The sequence below is a fragment of the Denticeps clupeoides genome, chromosome 1 (assembly GCF_900700375.1).
Source record: "Denticeps clupeoides chromosome 1, fDenClu1.1, whole genome shotgun sequence".
Lineage (NCBI taxonomy): Eukaryota > Metazoa > Chordata > Actinopteri > Clupeiformes > Denticipitidae > Denticeps > Denticeps clupeoides.
This window is the reverse complement of record NC_041707.1, coordinates 28,141,592-28,161,736: the sequence shown is the minus strand read 5'-3', so window position 1 is coordinate 28,161,736 and position 20,145 is coordinate 28,141,592. Positions and strand designations below refer to the sequence as shown.

Genomic DNA, 20,145 nt, shown 5'->3' with positions numbered 1-20,145 from the left:
TGTCAATGCACTTCTGGCAGCAGTTACAACCTCAAGTTTTTTGGAATATGATTCCACAAGTTTGGTACACCTATCCATGGCCAGTTTTGCCCATTCATCTTTGCAGCTCCTCTCAAGCTTCATCAGGTTGGAAGCGTCAGTGCACAGTAATTTTAATTTCTCCAGAGATGTTCAATCGGATTCAAGTCTGGGCTCTGGCTGGTTCACTAAAGGACATTCACAGATTTGTCCTGAAGCCACTCCTATCTTGGCTGAAAATGGCAGCAATTACAAGTGAGAAATCCTCTCAGATTGCTGTCCTGTGTTCAGAAATTGACTCGTTGTCAGTGAAACAGAAAGAACAGAGGTCCATCCTGAAAATTCATGACCATTTGAAGACCTTGGAACAACTGCTAGTTGAGTTGCAAGATTGTAGCAAAAGCAAAAGTCTCAGCCTGCTTGGCTGTGTGCTTAGGTTCCTTGTCCTGCTGAAAAATGAACTGTCACCCCAGTTCAAGAATGCTCAGATGCAGGTTTTCATCCAGGATGTCTCTGTACATTGCTCTAGTAATCTTTCCCTCTCTACTAATCTTAGCTAAAAAACATCCCCACAGCATGGTTTTTATTTTAATTATTTTGTTGGGGTTTTTTTTGCATTTTTGTCACGCATTCTCACAACCAGTTTTGGAAGAACCCGTTTTCATCCAGATTTTCATATCACTAAGACAGAAGTGATTTTACAGTCTCTTATAGATCATGTTGCAGAATGGCAATGTCTGTGTCTCTCCAGAAAAAAAAAATTATGTGAACTCTGTCGCTCATATTTGGTTTCGCTTCAAACACATTTTTTTCCTCTCTCACTATATTATGGGTTGGTGCACAATGTAGATTTTGCACATTTCTGCATGTACCCACGAGGGTTTTTAAGATACACTCTTAGTTTTAAAATTATTCTGGGCAGCTGTGTTCTCCTTTATTAAAAATCATGCTTATAGATTAACTTTAAGAAGAACGTTTTTCCACTGTTCAGGTTTACCACTGTTGCTGTCTGTGCTTTAAGGATTACATTTGTATGCACATAATTTCTTTAACTAAAATGAGCAAATGATTATTCATGAATTAAACAGAAACATATGTATGAATTATTATACCATAGGCATTGAAACAATTCAACATTCAGAGAAATCATGTCCACATACACTGCATCTGTAATTAATGTAATGTCATTAAATAGTCTTTGTCTTGTTATTGATTTTAAAGTTTTTCGACTAGATTCTGTTTACAGTAAAGCAGATTGTTCTGTAGTATTGCACTTCAAAAAATGTTTCATTTTAATTAATTGGTAAAACTACAATTTATATGCTACAGTACTGGTACATTATAGTGACCCACTCTTTCACATTGTACATGTACACTTTTGACTCATTAGTACCATTGATGTGTAAAAGCATCATAGTCAACCACTTTTCAGGTTTAATTGATCTGACATGCTTTTCCAAATGTGGCCGCTGGGTGGGAGTAGATGATGAGTTTTTTTGTGTTGACTGACTATTCACCCACTTTTGAATTCTTCCATGAAACGTAATTGACGTTTATTACACTTTAATATACAGTGTGCAGTTAAAAAAAATAAAGCAGTTACACTGATGTTGTGTTCTGTTGTATTGCACTTCAAAAAAGGCTGGCCCAGCCAACATGAATTTCATGTTCTATTTAATTTTATCTAGTTGTTTTATGTTGCTTTTATTTATTCAGTATAAGATAATATGTACTTGGTAGACATAAAAAATATGAGTATAGATGAACACATGACCACAAACAATCACTACACTGATCAATTTGAATTGTGGAATTGACTCATATTGGCTGTACCTGTGTATTGGTGTCATGTGATGTGATAGTAAGTTAGTTGACTTAAAACAGACTCCCTCTAGCTAATTAGCTAACTTGCCATTGGTGCTGGTAGTTAACATCGCGGAATACATGTTCCCTTTCTCACAAGGTGAGCTTTATGTTCTTTCTACTTTTAGTAGATCTGATTATATACTCTAATAGATCTATGACGTTGTTCTTCTTTTCTCTTTGTTCTACCTTAGATTTTGTGTGTAGATATTTTCTATGAAGATATATTGTGCCTCCTTTTAGGTATTGTGAATGTTTATATGGCCGGTGTCTTCAAGATGTAGGTTTATGTTTCCTTTACTAATCCTGTTTTCCTACTGAGGATTAGTGTAATTTGTTTTTCAAGGTAAGTTTAAATATATTTATTCTTGTGCACGGTTATTGGATTTACAATTTGTCACTCTTCATTAGGAACGTCTTGTAGTTGGTTTCTTGCACCATCCACAGACGTGCTAAGAAGATGGTGTTTTATGGGGTGGGTGGTGCACCTCCAGTTTTGGGAGAGGCTTCTGCTAGGTTGGTTGGGGACTTTTTTATTTCAGTTATTTATTTATCCATTTTGCTTTATTATGTTCTTTATATTTAAATTTTCACTCAGCTTACTTCACTTTCCACTTTATTGCAGTGTTCTACTTTGAGATGACATTCCTCTTTTTTTTTTTTTAATTATGACCAAGGCTAATTCAACATTTTGTTTAATACTCTCAAACTCCACATGTGTTCATTCATTGTTTTGATGCCTTCAGTGAGACTCTACGAATGTAAATGGTTATTAAATTAAAGAAAAACATTGAATGAGAAAGTGTGTCCAAACATTTGGCCTGTACTGTATGTACAAATAATGCATTCGTTTGTTGAGTAGATAGAAAACAAACCAAAAAAACACTGAAATAAGGATCTTGATCTGGCTTCACTTGGAATTGCTGCTGCCAGAGAAACCCATGATGCTCAAAACAAAAATCTTCAGCTGCACCTGAGGAGCATAATAAAGAAGGTTCAACTTACAAAACAGAACCAGGACCTTCTTGACCAGCAAAATTCAGTACCTTTGAAAGTAAGGTGATTTATGCTAATTTTGATAGACTGGAGGTGAACTACAAACTTCTGGCATCATGGGAGACAGATGGACACACTTGCACGGCTTATCACAAACAGGGGTTTAATGCAAATATCATGTTAACCCAACAAAGACAAAGAACCAAAAAGCAAACATTTATACATTCTAGAACACCTGCACATGATCTATATGATTGGGAACAAACACAACTAAACTCCTGCTTGAATCACTGAGCCAGAGTCTGCCATTTTTCATTGTGTGTAATATGTATTCGTTTTGCAATGTATCACAATTAAAACTGTGTATTACAGTTTTAAATAATTAATAATACATGAGCTTTGATTATGTGGTTGGTTAATCGCTTATGTATCAAATGTTGATACATATGGCTATGGCTTTATGATTCTATAATTGGACAATGTGCACAATCTTGCTAAGAGGAAACTATGAAGAGTTTTCTGACCAATTAAACCACCAACTGTCAGAGAAGGCCGACAAGCATGTCTTTCTCAGATCGATGGAGAATGAGATTCTGGCCACAAAAGGAACACTCAATAAAGTTGAGTTTTTGATTACATTACCCGAGAGAGGGATATATTTTTAGAGAGTAATGAAGATCTGGAAAAAGAGGTACATTTATTTCTTATATAGCCCATAATCACATACGGTATGTCTTGTCAAAGCCCATTGGCTTTGACAAACCCTACAGTTGACACCCCCCACACTTGACCCACACTTGACCCATCTCGAATTCCAACTGTTCAGTTTGTGAATAAACCTTTTTCTTGGTCTAGATTTGTGACAATTTGTTTATGATTGAACGATTAAAAATGAAGATTAAAATGAAGTTTAAAAATGACTCAATGCTTAAAATGCTTGAAGATGGGATTAATAAAATAAAGGACAAAATGGTACAACTGAAACATGTGAGTTGAAATTGTTCTGGTAGCTTTTTTTTTTACAAAATATATTACTAGCAGATGCATATCAGATTTAGAGAACATTTTTGTGGTGCTTGACTATTTTTAATCTGTAAATAGTATTTATTTTAAAAATCTGATTTCTGTTAGAATCTTTCTGTCTTTCACAAGCCAGGACTCATTTGGTGTTTTAGTTTTAATATTAATAATAAGCTTCAAAGAAAGACTACATATTCAATGTAATGTCCATGGCAGCTCCCTCCCACGACACACTCCCACTCCCCTGAGTATTAGGGTTTGTGCCTGTGTAGACCTGTCGATGGAAGCTGCGCAGGCCCTGGTAAGTCCCAATTCTGTAGTGTGCACAATTGCCGAGGTGTTCCTCATGTTGAGATTTATTGAGATGTTAATTTATGCTTATTTACCCTTTTGTGATACCATAAAATAAACTAGAGGTGGTCATAGATGAATTTTCTTAATCTAGATTAATCTAACTGTAATCTTGGAATTAGTTTAGATTAATCTACATGAATCTACATTAATCTAGATTAATCTAGATTAAAATGGCTCATTTGAATTCTGAAGGCATTCAGAATATGTGTGCTACCCAAATAATGACTAAAAGTAAATCTTTGAGAATGGGTTTCTCAAGCCAGGTGGCTCATCTCCTGTTTCCAAAATGCATCACAAACTGCTTGAGAACGCTATTCTACTATGATAACTGGTGATGAAAATAAATTATGTTCAATAAGATGTACTTGTGTTTACCAACTGTTTATTCAGTTAAATAGCTGCATCCATGTTACCAAGTCATCATAGTGTAGCGGTTCTTCTTCTGCGTTGTGTAACTTTTTGATTTCGTTTTTTGAAGTGTATTCTGTACAAAAAATGCAAGGTCACGTCAGAACATCGCGTCACACATCGCGCCTTTCTGCACCTCTCTCTACAATATACAGTATTAAAAGAACATTAAAAAAATATTCACAAAATAACTCAAATGCAAAATATTCCTAATATGTATATAAATTAAAATGAAAGAAATAACTTTTTGCACACAAACCCCACACACCTGTCACAACTCACGCCATGTGTCCAAGAGACCTGAACCGAGACTCAAAAATAAAATAAAAGTCTTTAGGAAATAAGAAAACAAAAGACACAAGAAAGAAGAAATATATTTATAAATCTAGTGTAACCATTTAACTCCGGCACAATAGCTTGCGTAGTATAGACCCAGCTCCCAACCCAACTTTGTGAATAGATTAACGACGATATTTTTTTTATCGCCCGATAAGAGTCTCACGTTAAGGCAGCATGTTAACGCCGATAACGGCCCACCACTAAAATAAACATTTCACTTCACCCTCAGCATCCATTGTCTCTCTTCCAAACATTTAACAGTGTGAAACTTAATCTAAAGTATTAACACAATGCAATTATCAGAATCAAATTTTAAAAGCTAACTAAAGGAAGAGGTTTGCTTCTGACATAGACTTGAAAGCCCCCAACCCCACCAATCTTCAAATACATAACATGAACATTTTGCATGAATAATAACATTCTAGAACTGACAATGGTTTTAATCAAATTTTAATTTTAAACAAAATTGCATTCTAATGCATTAATGCAATTTCAATAGGATAGTTTTAAATTGACTGTAAAGTGTGCTTTGAACATTAACCGTCCTGGGGAAATATCATTCAGTCATTCTGCACCATGACTGAATTTCATTTAATTATTTATTTGTTTGTTTGTTTTGTGAAGTGATTGTCATTGTGATACAGTGCAGCACAAAATGTGTCCTATGCTTTTAACCCATCACCTTGCAAGACTTGCAAGGCCACCACTGCCCCAGAAAAAGACATCAGATATAGCATTAGGTGGCATTACATTGAAGATGTCCCCATAGACCCACTACAGACATTGGAAGCAGTTTGTTTCACATAATTAGGGCAGTAACGTTTTGTTGCAAGCCTTAGACACAACATTTACCTTGATATTAACAGCATTTATCAGATGTCCTTATCCAGAGCGCCTTACAATCAGTATTTACAGGGACAGTCCCCCTGGAGCAACTTGGACATAATGGGTACCACACTTATGAACCAGAAGACCCAGGTTCAAACCCCGCTTACTACCATTGTGTCCCTGAGCAAGACACTTAACCCTAAGTTGCTCCAGGGGGACTGTCCCTGTAACTACTGATTGTAAGTCTGATAAATGCCTTAAATGTAAATGTAAAACCTAGGGTTAAGTGTCTTGCTCAGTGACACAATGGTAGTAAGTGGGACTTGATTCATAGGCAAGTGTATTACCCATTAGGCTACTAGGCTTCTAACACCACTAACAATACATAAGATGCTCATGGATGCTTGTGGATCTGTGCTTTGACTAGATTTTCATATAAGAGAATGCAGGTGCGCAAAAATACATTGATCCAATAAGTGCAGTCAAGTTCAAGGCACACTTTCTGACCATGATAATAGGCTTAGCCTTACCCTGCAGCCTCAAATTACGCTAATTGAAATGTTCAGCAAGATCTGTCATGAAACCTAAATCCAGAAAACACTCGCTGTTCTCTAGCTGTTTTCCTATACATTTTGCCACACAATTCTTGCTGGTCAATGAAACAATGGTAATTAAGGAAGTCCGGGTAAATGTAACATTTTTTGCACAATGCAATGAACCCACTAGTGCAACCAACCATTGATGAATCACCATTCAAGAAAACTGCATCTCCTTAATACAGATGTCTTTGCCTGACTCCAGAGGGGTGCCCAGGCTTTGCAATATGGGCTGGAGTTTCGTGTCGTCATGCAAAGATTCACGATTGTTAGCACGTGTTGTTGTAATAAAGGGTTGCCTGTTGTTTCTCATTTTCATGATCCAGTCTGACAGAGGCAACTCTGGGTCCAGGATTCAGACCGGCATTTCATGTTGGTCCTGTGAAATTATGTTTCCTCATTGTCCTCATGTTGGGTCATTATTACTTGCTGTCTCCCTGTCCTGTTCTTTATGTATTATACCCCTGTTTCGTGTCCAAATGACCCAACCGGATTTGGGCACAGTCGATGCCGCTCCGCTGATATCCAAGGAGTCGCAGTTCGCCGGGAGGACGCCACCAGCCCCCTTGTCCCTGGCCAGTGTTTGCTTCATGTTCCACAGGGTCCCAATGTGCCCTATTGGTTTTCCAGACGGTTGAGGATGCATGGCCCATAGTCCCATGTTTGGTGTTCAAGGTGAAAAGCGGACATTCAGCGGAGGGGATGTCTGTGGATTGTGAACAGGGTGCTGGTCCCATATGGGCCTGAAGCCATTGGTGCAGGACTACCGCCACTCGTCCATCTTGAATGCCATATCAGATATTAGTCATTTTTCATTCATCAGAGCTGTTCATCTTCTCTGATCTCTCACATATTCCAGTAACCATCTCTTACAGGCCTAGGAAAACATATTCACACTGCAGAGGCTCTGTTACAAACAACCTCATCTACCCCGCCCTGTCATCTACTTCTCAAACAAGTGTGGTAGGTGGGCTCTGGAACTGTCAATCTGCTATTAAAAAGCTGACTTTATCTCTGGCCTCACTACTCTCCACTCCCTCGCTAACAGAGACCTGGATATCCCCTCAGAATACAGCTACACCTGCTGCCTATTATGTTTGCTGTTAGCGAATAACCACGCAGACTCTCGACACGCGGCCTGCTTCTTTTCTCTTTTATTTCTGTATACCCAGAATCCCTTACAGCAACACCCACAACCTGGAACACACGAAAAACACACACTGCCCATGTGCATATTTAACATCCCCCCCCCCCAGGAAGAACAGTTCCGTGTATCATTGGGTAGGTCCTCCACTAGGTCCAAGTCACTAGCCATGGAGTAAGGGTCTACGGGGGTGGGCGGTGACATCTTCTTGAGCCGGCTCGCATCATCAGCCAGGCGGAAAGTGGCCAAGCCCAGCCGCCCCGTAATCTGCACTGGTTCAGACCAAAAGGAAAGGAGCTTGTTGTCCCGGTGAGGCCGACGAACCCTGACCCAATCATGGACTGACAGACAGGAAGGTGTCACCTTCCGTCGGCGATCAAAGGACTGCTTCATCCGGCGCTGAGAAGCCAAAACCCTGTGACGCAGGGCTGCTGCAGTAAGCGGAGGAGGCTGTGGCTGCAGCCGGTCTAATGGAAGCTGCAGCTCCCTACCCAGCATGAGGAGAGCTGGGGAGACGCCAGTGGTGGAATGGAGAGATGATCTGTAATGAAGCAGGGTGCGCTGCAGGGCTGAGGAAAAGGCCAAGCCATCGGCCAGGTGAGCCCGAACACCGTTCTTCAAGGTCTGGTTAAATCTTTCAACGCCACCGTTAGCCTCTGGGTGGTAGAAAGCGGTGTGTGTGTGTCGAATCCCCCTGTCCCCGAGGAATGTCTGAAAATCCATGGAGGTGAACTGAGGCCCATTGTCTGTTATAATGGTGGTGGGAAGGCCCCACCTTGAGAACAGACAGTTGAGGAACTCCATGGCCGCCTGAGACGTGACCGAGCCTGTGGAGGAGATCTCAGGCCATTTTGAGTACAGGTCATAGGCAACCACTAGAAAACGCTGATGATATGGGACCCCCTGAAATGGCCCACAGATATCCAGCTGAACGTGCTGCCATGGCCCGGCTGGCCACTGCACAGGTTGCAGTGGCGGAGGTGTGGGAGGGCCCGTCTTTCCACTGACGAGACATGCTGAGCAGTCCTTCACCGCAAATTCAATATCCCTGTCGATCCCAGGCCACCACACCCTTTTACGATGCCTAGGTGTCCCTCATGAGCCATGGCCAGGATGCGAGGTTGTAGGCTGCCAGGGATGACCGCCCTGAGTCCCTGCACCACACAGACCTCATTCCAACAGGACAGCTCATCTTTAACCCGATGAAATGGCACCAGATCCTTGGGCACTGTGCGTGGCCACCCCTCTCGAATGCAAGTGCAAAGCTGCGATAGCACTGAGTCTCGCGCTGAAGCCAGTTGGAGGTCCTGTAGAGACACAACCTCCCGGAGTGGCCCATGAAGCATGTGGATAAGCTCTGGCTCCAGTGTATCCGTGACTGGGCCTGGGGGAGTGTCTGGAGTGGCCCTGGAAAGGAGGTCTGCCACAACATTGTCCCGGCCGGGGGTAAACAGCGGAGTGAAAGAATATTCGGTGGAGCCGGAGCGGTCTCTGCCCCGTGCCTGAAATGAGAGTAGGGTCGTTAGTGCCTGATGGTCTGTGCGGAGGGTGAAATGTCGGCCATACAAGTATATATGCCACCGCTCACACGCCCAGACACAGGCCAGTGCCTCCCACTCCCCAACTGAATACTTCTGCTCGGCCGGAGTCAGAGACCGCGAGGCAAAAGCAATGGGGCGCTCAGAACCATGTTGGCACTGAGAAAGGACGGCACCTAGCACTACACCAGATGCATCACAGGTCAGAAAAGTGGGGCATGACAGGTCAAAGTGAGCAAGCACCGGTGGTGAGGTAAGCTGGGCCTTTAGCTGACGGATGGCTGAGGAGCAGGCTGAGGACCAGGCCCATGGGGCTCCGGTTTTCAGAAGCGCACGCAAAGGGGCTGTAGTGCCAGAGTATTGAGGGAGAAAACGCAAGTAGTATGCAGTCATTCCAAGAAAGGATGCGAGCTGGGCTGGGCTGGAGGGCTCAGGGAGACATAGAACAGCCTCCACGTTAGAATTTAAGGGTGTGATGCCCTCTCCAGACAGGCGAAAGCCCACAAAATCGACCGCTAGCACAGTGAAGACACATTTGTCCCCATTCAGCATAAGATTGTGACCTGCCAGGATCTTGAAGACGCGGTCCAGGTGCTCATCATGTGATGCGAGGGTTGGACCATGCACCACAATGTCATCCAGATAAATCACTACCCCCTGAAACTACAGCAAAGATGGTGGACATGATTTTCTGGAAGCAGCTAGGAACAGAGCTGAGGCTGAAAGGCATCCTAGTATAGCGGAAGACGCCCATGTGTGTGACAAAAGCGGTCAGGTTGCGGCTCTCGGGATGCAGCGGAACCTGTCGAAGGTCTACTTTGGAGAAGACAGTAGAACCATGGAATTTAGCGGCCAGCTCCTCCACAGTAGGCAGCGGGTACTTGTCAGGGACAACAGCTGTGTTGACCGACCTTAGATCCACGCACGGCCGGAGAGTCCCGGACTTCTTCCGTGCCAGCACCAGGTTGGAGACCCAGGGTGAAGCATCAATCCGCTCAATTATGCCCAGCTCGAGCAGGTTGTTGAGTTCCGCAGTGACTTCATCACGAAGAGCCAGAGGAAGGCGGCGCAATGGCTGAATGACCAGTCGCACGTCTGGTTTGAGCAGGGGCACCATCCACATGGTAGCACCATCCACATCCATCAGTGAAAAGCCCAGACTGCTGAACAAGTCCAGACCCATTAGGTTAGCCCCGTGGTGCGAGACGTGAAAAGTAAAAGACGGTAAAGTTACACTCTGATACTGAAGTGGTAGGGAAACTGTGCCTACTATGTCTATTTTGGAATTCCCATACCCACTCAGGAGCTCACAGTCAGGGTGGAGGGTATGATGGGAAAAAAACTGCTTGACAGTGGACAGGTTCAGCAAGGAGCATGAAGCCCCTGTATCCAGCAGCAGTGGCAGTGGCAGCATCCAGTCGCACCACACACATACCATCTGCCTTTAAAACAGCCAGGGTTCTTCCAATCCTAAAGTAACCCACCGCTGATCCTACAGACATCAACAACTACAGACCAGTTTCTCTCCTCTCATTTCATTCTAAAACCCTTGAGCGGTGTGTCACAGAACGACCTCCTGGATCCTAACTAGTCTGGCTTCAGAACAGCTCATTCTACAGAAACTGCCCTTCTGGTTGTTACCGAGCAGCTACATGCGACCAGATTGGCAAACCTGTCATCGGTTCTTATTGTCCTTTCTGCAGCATTTGACACCGTTAACCACAAGACTCTCTTGTCAGTCCTGAAGAGGCTTGGAATTCAGGGTTCAGCATGGCAGTGGTTTGCTTCCTACCTTGATGAGCAGTCTTACCAAGTGACTTGGAAAGGATCCACCTCTGCCTCAGATAGATTCTCCACTGGTGTCCCTCACGACTCAGTACTAGGACCTCCCCTTTTCTCCCTCTACACGAGATCAGTTGGTGAGGTCATTTCCTCACATGGATTATCCTACTACTGCTATGCCGATGACACAGAACACCTCTTCTCTTTTCCTCAGTCTGATCTACATGCTGCATCCAAAATCTCTGCATGTCCATCTTCGATGGCAGCCCATCACCTCAAACTCAATCCCACCAAAACTGAACTAATATTCATTCCAGCAGATTCTTCACCACATCAGGATTTTGCTATTTACTTGGAAAACTTACAGCGCTCTCCTTCTACAACAGCCTGCAACCTTGGAGTAACAATAGACAACCAACTCTCCTTCTCGACTGACATCAGCAATCTTTCCCGCTTATGTAGATTCCTTCTCTTCAATATCAGACAAATCCGCCCATATTTGTCAACACAGGCCACCCAGCTACTGGTTCCGTCCTTAGTAATCTCACGACTGGATTACTGTAACTCTGTCATGACTACGGACTTAGGGGGGAAGGAAGCGCAGAGATCTGACATGCTGGGAATGGGGTTTTATTATAAAACAAACAATAAACACAAATAAAGAATGGCGCGGTGGCCGAAAACAGTTTAACTTAAATAAAGAACATGAACTAACCCGCAGGCATGTGGCAGACATTCACTCGGGGAATTCAAGTTCAGAATGAGTTCACGAAATCTGCGGTCTTTATGCGCAGTCAGGATTGGCCACCGGTGATGAGCCCAGCTGCAGTCAATCCTGACAGAGCCCCCCCTCCAAGGGCTATGTCCTCGGAGCCTCAGAAGTACCATCAGTGGAGGCGGCATGGTGGACGGCGGCAACCACTGGGGCTCCTGCCCTGCTGTGTCCTCCCTTTGGAGGACCCGGTCCCTTGGGCTGGCTCCCCGGCGAGGTCAGGCATGGCGGCCCCGGTTCCTCGGGCTGGATCCCCGGCGAGGTCAGGCATGGCGGCCCCGATCCCTCGGGCTGGCTCCCTGGTATGGTCAGGCGTGGCGGCCCCGGACCCTCGGACCTGCACACAAAAAACAGGGCCGATCCATCCGGGTACGTGCGGGCCCTGTCTCCACACATCCCCTCTGACACGTCTTGTGTCACCCCCTGCACCGCGCAGGGAGATTGTTCCGGAGCTTCCGGCAACTGTTCCAGGCACCCCAGGCTGATGCCTTCTTGGCACGTGCAGCCCCTCTCACTGCATGCCTCTGGTGCCAAGGGGGGGCATTGCCACCATCCGGCCAGCCCCTTCTGCGTCCCTTGTGACAAGCAGGCCCTCTTCCTGCATGTCCCAGCTGGGTCCTCATGCCTACCAGGGGGCTCTATGGCGCTCCACCCCTCTGGAGGCGGACACAGGCCCATGCTTGGCCCACCCTCCTCACCGGCTACCGGAAGACCCAGCTTTATCGCTTCCCCACCTACCCTCCCCTCAGGAGGAGCCCCCAACCCGAACTACACCCCCCCAAAAAATTCTTTGGGGGAGCACCCCCCCGGCTGGACTTAGGGGTACCATGGGGCTCGTCCACCTCGTCTTGGACCAGCATATTCGGGTCAGGAACCTCCTCTCGGCTCCGCGGCTGGGACGCCATCTGGTGGACACAAAGAGGGGAAGTGGGGGCGACATACGGACACAATTGCCACGCACACACACACACAGACAGAGACAGACGGAAGAGAGGGTTGTCTGACTTCCTCTCTGGGCTCTCTGGGACCTCCTCAGGGAGCACAGCCAGGATCTCGGGAGGTGCGACCTGCTCGTCGCCTGCCAGTGCTGGGTCTTCTTGCCTCGAATCCTGACTGGCGCTGGACGTGTTGGAGGGGCCTGGCTCAGGCCCTGGACGATCAAACTCTGCCCTCAGTCTCGGCAGGAAGTCCCGAAATCTCCTTCCGTCTGTCTCTCCCTGCTGCCAGAGGGCTGCGCCCCAGCCCCATGCTGACCCAGACAGACACGCAAGGATGGTGGTGATCTCATCCGTGTCTTCTGCCCCACCAAAGGATCCCGGGGCCATTGGGCTGTCACACACGGGGCTGGGCACGTCGCTGGAGATGGTGGTGGGTGTGTGGCGTGGAGGCGGGTGGATGTATTCTCCAGCAGGCGGGGGAGCTGGTGCTGCGCTGCCATTCTGCTGGGGAACGTCCGGGCAGAGGCAAGGCAGTCCTGGCAGCGCAGTTGCTGGCTGGCGACCTCCCGACCCTCTTCTACCAGCTGTCCCCACACTGCTGGGAGGGACGTGAGTCTCCAGGGACCTCTTGATGATCCTGGACAGGCGCGATGGGCGGAGCCATCCCGGCACCGACCACCCAAACAGCATCATCCTGGTCGTCGTCCATGTCAACCTCGTACTCCTCATACCCCCGAAAGTCACGTGGGTCATCACGGATGTGATTCTCTGACACCACCCCTCTGCTACGTTCCCCTTGAGGTTCCCCTTCCCCTTGAGGTCAGAACAGCTCAGTCACTAAGCACTTTCAAACGTCAACTCAAAACCTTCCTCTTTAGAGAATATTTAGATTAACTTGTAACCTTCTTATTCTTATTGTCTAACTTATGTACAAAATCTACAACAAGAGTGAATAAAAAGATTGTATTCATCGTTGGGGGTCCTAATGAACCAGAACTGATCACTTCATCAGAATCAGAATCGTATTTATTGGCTAAGTAAGTGCACTTACAAGGAATTTGATTCCGGTAGAAGGTGTCTCTCAAGTACAGTTTAAAAGAAAAGAAAAAACAACAACAACAATGTGCAAGGAGTGTAAGTGTTATTGTACAAGTTGTCGAATTTGTTTATACTGTTTATAAATAAATATATCTACTGTTGCATTTATGGGGTGGAGTATTATGTGGACATCAGAACAGCAAAACAGTATGAGAATAAGTATGACGGTAAGGATAATGATGGTACGGATAACATTGTAATTGTTGTAATCCTTCAGGCAAGCACACTGTTGTTTCTTAGGTACAAGGACAACGATAGACTGTTTTGACTCTTCACAGCATGCTCTGTAATGATAAAAGCATTTCCCCCACTGGCGTGTGTGCATTGTTGTCGCGACTACAAAACGGGTTTATCAATTTAGCGCAGATATTACAAATCACCATGGCAACATTTGCAAACAAGAGGTCAGCATTTTTTTCTCCAGCTGAACTTGTGCTCATTCAAAGCATACAGTAGCATACAGTATATTTAACGCCATTAAAAGTACAGTATATGTAAGAATGTCTATAAATGTATAGAGATGAACAATGTGCAGAACAAGAAATAGGCAAAAATATAAATCCTATATACAGACTGTACATAAAATGCAGTGTGCAATGTTAGGTGATTCGCAGTGAGACAGTTTCAGCTGTTTAGGAAGGAAATGGTGAGGGAAAGAAACTAGTCCTGTGTCGTTTGGTTCTGGTCTGCAGGCTTCTATAACATCTCGCAGGGGGCAGCAGGTCAAAAAGTCTGTGACCAGGGTGTGAGGGATCTGAGATGATTTTCCCTGCCCTTTTCTTGGGGGGCACTGTTGATCCTTTCTGCTGTCCGTACAGTCCGCTGCAGTCTGATCCTGTCTCTTTTAGTGACTGCTCCATACCAGGCGGTGATGGAGGAGCACAGGACAGACTCAATAACCGCAGTGTAGAACTGGATCAGCAGCTCCTGTGGAAGACTGTACGCTCAGGAAGTACATCCTCTGCTGGGTCTTTTTGAGGATGGAGGAGATGTTGGTCTCCCACTTCAGGTCCTGGGAAATGGTGGTGCCAAGGAACTTGAAGGTCTCGACAATAGAGCGATGTTGAGGGATGTCTCCTGAAGTCCACTGTCATCCCCACAGTCTTAAGCGTGTTCAGCTCCAGGTTGTGCTGACTACACCAGAGTACCAGCTGCTCAACGGTATGCAGACTCATCACCATACTGAATGAGCCCAATGACGGTGGTGTCATCTGCAAACTTCGGGAGCTTTACAGCTGAGCTCTTGGAGGTGCAGTCGTTGGTGTACAGGGTGTACAGAAGAACAGTGGGGAGAGGACATATCCTTGAGGGGCACCAGTACTGAGGGACCGTGTTCCAGAAGTGATCAGCCCCAGCCTCACTTGCTGCTTCCTTTCTGTCAGGAAGCTGGTGATCCACTGACACGCTGAGCTGGGAGAGTTTGCAGGTGAGTAGTTCAGGCACAATGGTGTTGAATGCTGAGTCCACAAACAGGATCCTGCCGTAGGTTCCCGGGCGGTCGAGATGTTGCAGGATGTAATGCAGCCCCATATTCACTACATCATCCACCGACCTGTTTGCCCGGTAGGCAAACTGCAGGGGTGAGAGGTGTGATGGTGGTCATTGTCTCTGAGGTAGGGTGGGTGAGGGGTGTGAATCTCTCCCTCTCAAGCCTGCAGTAGAAGGTGTTAAGTTCTTCTGCCAGGTCTTTGTTTGCTGCAACAGGGGGTGGGGGTCGTATGTAGCTGGTGAACTCTCGCAGGCCTCTCCAGACTGACACAAGGTTGTTGGCTGAGAAACGTTCTTTCAGTTTCTCAGAGTAGCTCCTTTTAGCCACTTTGATCTCCTTGGTTAGCGTGTTCCTGGCTTGCTTGTACAGGACACTGTCACCACTTCTGTAGGCATCCTCTTTGGCCTGGCGATGATGCTGCAATTTGGGAGTGAACCATGGTTTATTGTTGTTGTATGTGCAGAAGGTCTTGATTGGTACACACACATCTTCACAGAAACTGATGTATGATGTCACAGTGTCTGTCAGCTAATCCAGATTTTTAGATGAAGCTTCAAAAACAGACCAATCAGTGCAGTCTAAACAGTCTTGCAGGTCCTGCTTTGCTGCATTGGTCCACTTCTTCACATTTTTGACCACAGGCATGGCCCGTTTAAGCTGTTGCCTGTAAACTGGAATAAGATGGACCAGGCAGTGATCAGAATGTCCCAAAGCTGCCCGGGGAACAGAGCGATATGCATCTTTTATGGTGGTGTAACAGTGGTGATTTTTTTCCCTGGTGGGGCAATCAATGTGTTGTCTGTATTTTGGTAGTTCATGGTTTAGTTCTGCTCTGGTGAAATCCCCAAGGACAATAAAAAGAGAATCAGGAAATTTTCTTTCCAGGGAGGTGATCTGGTCAGCCAGCGTGCACAACCCATCGTGCGCGTTGGCCTGAGGACGAATGTAAACTCCAACCAGAACAAAGGAAGATAACTCCCGCGGTGAATAGAACAGTTTGCGGTGGATGAAAAAGTTTCCAGTTTTGTGGTGCAGACTTTCTGTAGCACTGTGACATCAGTACAGAAACCTTCATTAACGTAGAAACAGATTCCGCTGCCCTTTGATTTCCCCGAGAGCTCCGATATGCGGTCTACGCGATGGAAGTGGAAGCCCGGCAGGTTTAGTGCAGCATCGGGGGTGTGTTCACTGAGCCACGTTTCAGTGAAGCAAAGAGCAGCAGAACATGCAAAGTCCATGTTGGTCCGGTTGAGAAGCAGCAGCTTGTCCATTTTGTTTGGAATCCCTCGTCTGCGTCTCCGCCAAGCCCCGCAGATAGCCGCTGCTCCTCCGACTAATCTCAAAAAAAACTCCGGGTTTGTGAAGAAAGGATAAGAAATGTTTTGAGATGACTGCCTGAAGTTTAGCAGTTGATCTCTGGAGAAAGTGATGTGATCTGAGTGACCAAACTTGCAGAAAATAAACAAAAAAAGTAAGAGAGAGCGCAGTACTGAGGCTGCCATCTGCGGCGCCATATTGGATATGTATTCGTCAATGGTAACTGTCATGATCCGGACCAGAAGGGGTAACTCTGCGTTCGGAGTTTTGTCTTCTCCCCAGACCTGGACACCCACATCACATCCAGAGCTCACCCGCCTCCCCCAGAACCAGCTGTACACAAAGCTCAAGAAGAGGACATGTTGCATGTCACAGAGTCTACATTTCTTGGCTTCTACCTCAATCCATGAGGGGTGGCCATAGATCCGAGCTATGGCCCGTCCCATCAATATCCTGGTCTTCTCCCTGTACCAGTATCTGGAGACAAGTTCACTTCAATGAACTGAAAAGGCGGTTCACAACCGCCCCCATCCTTATTCACCCTGATCCCCAGCTGCCATTCACAGTGAAAGTGGATACTGGGGGGAATGGGGATGCATATAGCCAAAATCTCCATCCCTGTGCATTCTTCTACAGTCCTCTGTTGCCTGAAGAGAGAAATTACAATATGGTTAGCTCCTGCCAGTGAAACTGGTTTTGGAGGAGTGCAGACACTGGATGGAGGAGGCATTCACAGTACTCACAGATCACAAAAACCTGCCGTACACAGTGGGGAATTGGCTGTAATTTTTAAGTTATTTCAGATGTAATTGCATTAAATGACATAAAATAGGCTACTGCATAGTTTCTACAACAAATCTGACAAAACAAGAATGCATATAACCTTAACTTAATGTTCAGTAGAAATGTTTGAAATGTATTGAAACTGATTGTAATTTTCGTATAGGTGCAATCCTGCAGGTATTAAAAGAACATGAAAATGAAATATTAAAACGTAAGGTTTGAGCAAGTCATGGATGTAGGTCTTTTTTTTTTTTTACAAATGACATTCATTTTGTAAATGGCAATACATGTCTAATGCTGTTTTCATACAGTGCTCTTTTTCATTTGATGACTCTTCAGCCAGCAGAACGAAGGCAGAGGCTTGCAAAACAGGGGAGGCCCTGCACCACCACCACTCACAAATGCTGAGGAGATGGCCCTGAGTCTGAACACTGGAAGGCCAGGGGCTAAGGGAATTCCTGCAGGGTGTTCATCAGAGCTCTGTCACTCTCCAGGACACAAGTGTAAGAGGGCTACACACACACACACACACACACACACACACAGACACACACATACACACACACTCATATATATAAAATTTACTTATTTACTTTCATTTTTGGATTGGTCTAAATAGATTCTGATGGTAATGTCTGCCTTTTGGAGCCTACTGTCTTAATAGAAACCCAGGCAGTAAGTGTCCTAATTTCTGGTGTATTGAGTAGGCTAAATAATATTATAAAGTGTGCTCAACCAAATGCTCATCTTCTCAGGATGTAGGGGATGAGGACACCATTACTGCTGACACAGAGAGGCCTATAGAGGTAATGTTATGTGTGTAGACATCTTTACAATCACATCTTCACATTTTAGTGTCCAATTACCTATAGAATGAAAGTATATCCAAGTATAAACATATATTCTTGTCTCCCCCCATCACCACCCTCCAGAGTGTGGAAGAACAGGAAGAGGAGGAGGAGGATCCATCAGGTTCTTCTGCACAGATGAGCACAGTACAGTGATGTACAGTAAATGCCAGAGTTTAATTTACTGAACGTCATGTACAACATAACGTAACCCTAAACAACTGTATTTTCAGTTACCCGTAAAGGAGTTATATATAGACTGCATCTGCTTAAACAAACAGAAAAAAACAATAAAGAAATGCTATACTTTGATTGAAAGGATCCTGGCTTGGATGCTACAGGTGTGTATTAGATTAGTGGATTATATAAAAGTTTGGAAAGAATATAGAAATTTAACAGTTGCTTTTTAATTTGTAGGAAATAAAGAAGACAAATAAATTGTTGTGACATTTATTTCTTTCATTTTTTCTTTTTTGTGGTGGTGGCTTGACTTAATCAGAGAAAGAGTAGTTGCATATATGGTCTCGGACCACCCTTCCATCCTGGAATTCTTCCTCTGGGTCTTGTATGTGTAGGGCAGGATTTTGTTCCCCTCTAAAAATTGCAATATTATGGAGAACTACACATGCCACAATGATGTCGCAGACCCTCTCAGGGGTGACCCTGAGGTGACGTAGGCATTCAACTGACCTATAGTCATTTCCACCCAGCCTCTAGTTTTACTGTGTGTCACATTGAATCGCTGCTGTGGTCCTGGTTCAGGTCCTGGTTCAGGTTCTTGTAAACTGCATGTAACTCAGTATACCTGCACATTATTACTGTGGATTGACTTTCTATTAACATAGTCTGACTCATTTTCAGTTAGGCAAAGATAGGTATATAGGTGCCTTCAATGCATCCAACCACATTGGGAAATCCTGAAGGTAATTTTTCTGAGGTCGCAGCAAAATGTTATTAACTGAACATAATTTCTTTGGCTAAAGTCTATCTTGACTGGAACCACTACTGTTAAACCGCTGTATGGTCTTGGCCACTGTGCTCTAGCTCAGTGTCAGGGTGTTGGCACCTTCTTGTTGCCTAGTCTATCTTTATTTGCTGTACTTACTTTTGTTGCCAGTTTAGACATTAAATACCAATCAGTTTTTTAATTATTTCTCCAAATCATTCCCCATTCTTAACTCATAGTGCCAAGTACTATGAGACAATGCACCATTGTCTGGCTTTCTCCATTCTCGGGTGCAGCTTATTCTAGACCAGAAAGTGATAGTCAGGTTACCTTCAAGAATGGAATTTTGACTTCAAAATCCTACTTTTAACCTATAAAGCTCTAAATGGTCTCGCCCCACAGTACCTGAGTGAACTTTTGGTTCTTTACGAACCGCCATGCCCCCTTCGATCAATGGGTGCGGGGTCACTACTGGTACCAAAGGTGCAGAAGGTCACAGCTGGGAGCAGATCCTTCTCCTATAGAGCTCTGCAGTTGTGGAACAGCTTGCCTGTCAGTGTCCGGGACTCAGACACAGTCTCAGTGTTTAAAAAAACTATCTCAAAACCTATCTGTTTTCTCTGGCTTTTTGCTAAAGTCCTAGACCCTCATTTCACTTCATCTTGACGCAGTGTCAATTATAAAGTCCAGTTTATCACAGAGTCCACCTGTTAGACACAGACAAAGTTAAATTCACTCTAGTTAGGCTGTCCTAGTTAGGGTACCGGGCCACTGTAGCATCAATATACCACTATAACCACATATTTCAGTATCGGTCGTACAGTGCAACCGTCTGCCGCTGCTTCTGTTTGTTTTTCTCCGAGACACGGAATCAAGCACCCAGACTACTGGCAGACCCCAGTGAAGAGACCAGCAAATAAATCCTGGTTCCTGACAACTGCTTAGCAAGGACATACCATGAAACAAACCATGAGGGTCACCACAGCCACCACCACCGTTACAACTACAGCTATAGGGATCTTATGGACACGTAATCTAGACCATGACACTGACTACATCCTGGACTTC

General features: G+C 45.0%; 1 protein-coding gene across 2 annotated transcripts in view; it reads left to right on the top strand.

The window, feature by feature from the left end:
* The window catches only part of lrfn5a (leucine rich repeat and fibronectin type III domain containing 5a), an 84,896-nt gene extending 66,340 nt beyond the window's left edge, over positions 1 to 18,556 (top strand). Inside the window, exons 3-6 of one of the 2 annotated variants that reach the window (XM_028982133.1) lie at positions 17,623 to 17,786; positions 17,903 to 17,958; positions 18,039 to 18,089; positions 18,216 to 18,556. In XM_028982133.1, coding sequence (XP_028837966.1) covers positions 17,623 to 17,786; positions 17,903 to 17,958; positions 18,039 to 18,089; positions 18,216 to 18,287 — 343 coding nt within the window. In that variant the 3' untranslated portion in view covers positions 18,288 to 18,556. Of the gene's footprint in view, positions 1 to 17,622; positions 17,787 to 17,902; positions 17,959 to 18,038; positions 18,090 to 18,215 lie in introns of those variants that run through there. The other variant, XM_028982142.1, reaches the window with a different exon arrangement.
* The last annotated feature ends 1,589 nt before the right edge of the window (positions 18,557 to 20,145 follow it).